A 947-nucleotide genomic window follows, 5' to 3' on the forward strand; every position below is an offset into this window, starting at 1 on the left:
GTTATTGTTGTGATGGCAGTTGTTGCTATTGTTGTTGTTGCAGTTGTTGTTATTGTTGTTGTTGTTGTTGTTGTTGTTGTTGTTGTCGTTGTTGTTGTCGTTGTTGTTGTCGTTGTCGTTTTTGTTTATGATGTTGTTGTTATAGTATAGTTGTTGTTGTTGCTGTTGTTATAGTTGTTGTTGCTGTTGTTGTTGTTGTTGCTATTGCTGTTGTTGTGTGAGACAAACCTCGACCAGATTCTCCACGAGGGCCGACTCGTCCGAGGGAAAGTTGACAAAGTCCTTGACCTTGATGCCCGGCACGAACTTTGACCTGTCGTACTTGGCCTCACAGCTGTCGCGGGCGACACAGGGTTTGATGGGCCACTCCCCGCCACACCACTGGGAGCTGTGGGGAGACAACAGGGGTCATAGGTCATAGGTCACACACACAGGTCATAGGTCACAACACACAGGTCATAGGTCACACACAGGTCATAGGTCACGGGTCATAGGTTGCACACACACATAGGTCGCACACACACAGGTCATAGGTCACACACACAGGTCATAGGTCACACACACAGGTCACAGGGCTGGATGGGCCACACCACTGGGCGCTGTGGGGAGACAACAGGGGTCATAGGTCAAAGGTCACATGTCACACAAGGCTTGAAGGGCCAGCCCCCCCCCCACACACACACACACCACAGGGGGCTGGGGGGGTCATAGGTCACACACAGGTCATGGGTCACAGGTCACATGTCAAACACACACACACACACACTCACAAGGAACACACCCACCATTGCCCACACACACACACTCACCTGTACCCTTGTGGCTCACAAGGAGCACACCCACCATTGCCCACACACACACACACACTCACCTGTACCCTTGTGGCTCACAAGGAGCACACCCACCATTGCACACACACACACACACACACACACACACACACACAC

General features: G+C 51.6%; 1 protein-coding gene across 1 annotated transcript in view; it reads right to left on the reverse strand.

The window, feature by feature from the left end:
* Positions 1 to 228: 228 nt before the first annotated feature.
* The window catches only part of LOC106013871 (cysteine proteinase 1), a gene marked incomplete at its 3' end in the record, with an annotated part of 7,603 nt that continues 6,884 nt past the window's right edge, over positions 229 to 947 (reverse strand). Inside the window, 1 exon segment of the mRNA XM_013090659.2 lies at positions 229 to 388. Within this exon segment, the coding sequence (XP_012946113.1) occupies positions 229 to 388 (160 nt within the window).

The sequence above is a fragment of the Aplysia californica genome, unplaced genomic scaffold (genome assembly GCF_000002075.1).
Source record: "Aplysia californica isolate F4 #8 unplaced genomic scaffold, AplCal3.0 scaffold01398, whole genome shotgun sequence".
NCBI classification, from domain to species: Eukaryota; Metazoa; Mollusca; class Gastropoda; order Aplysiida; family Aplysiidae; genus Aplysia; species Aplysia californica.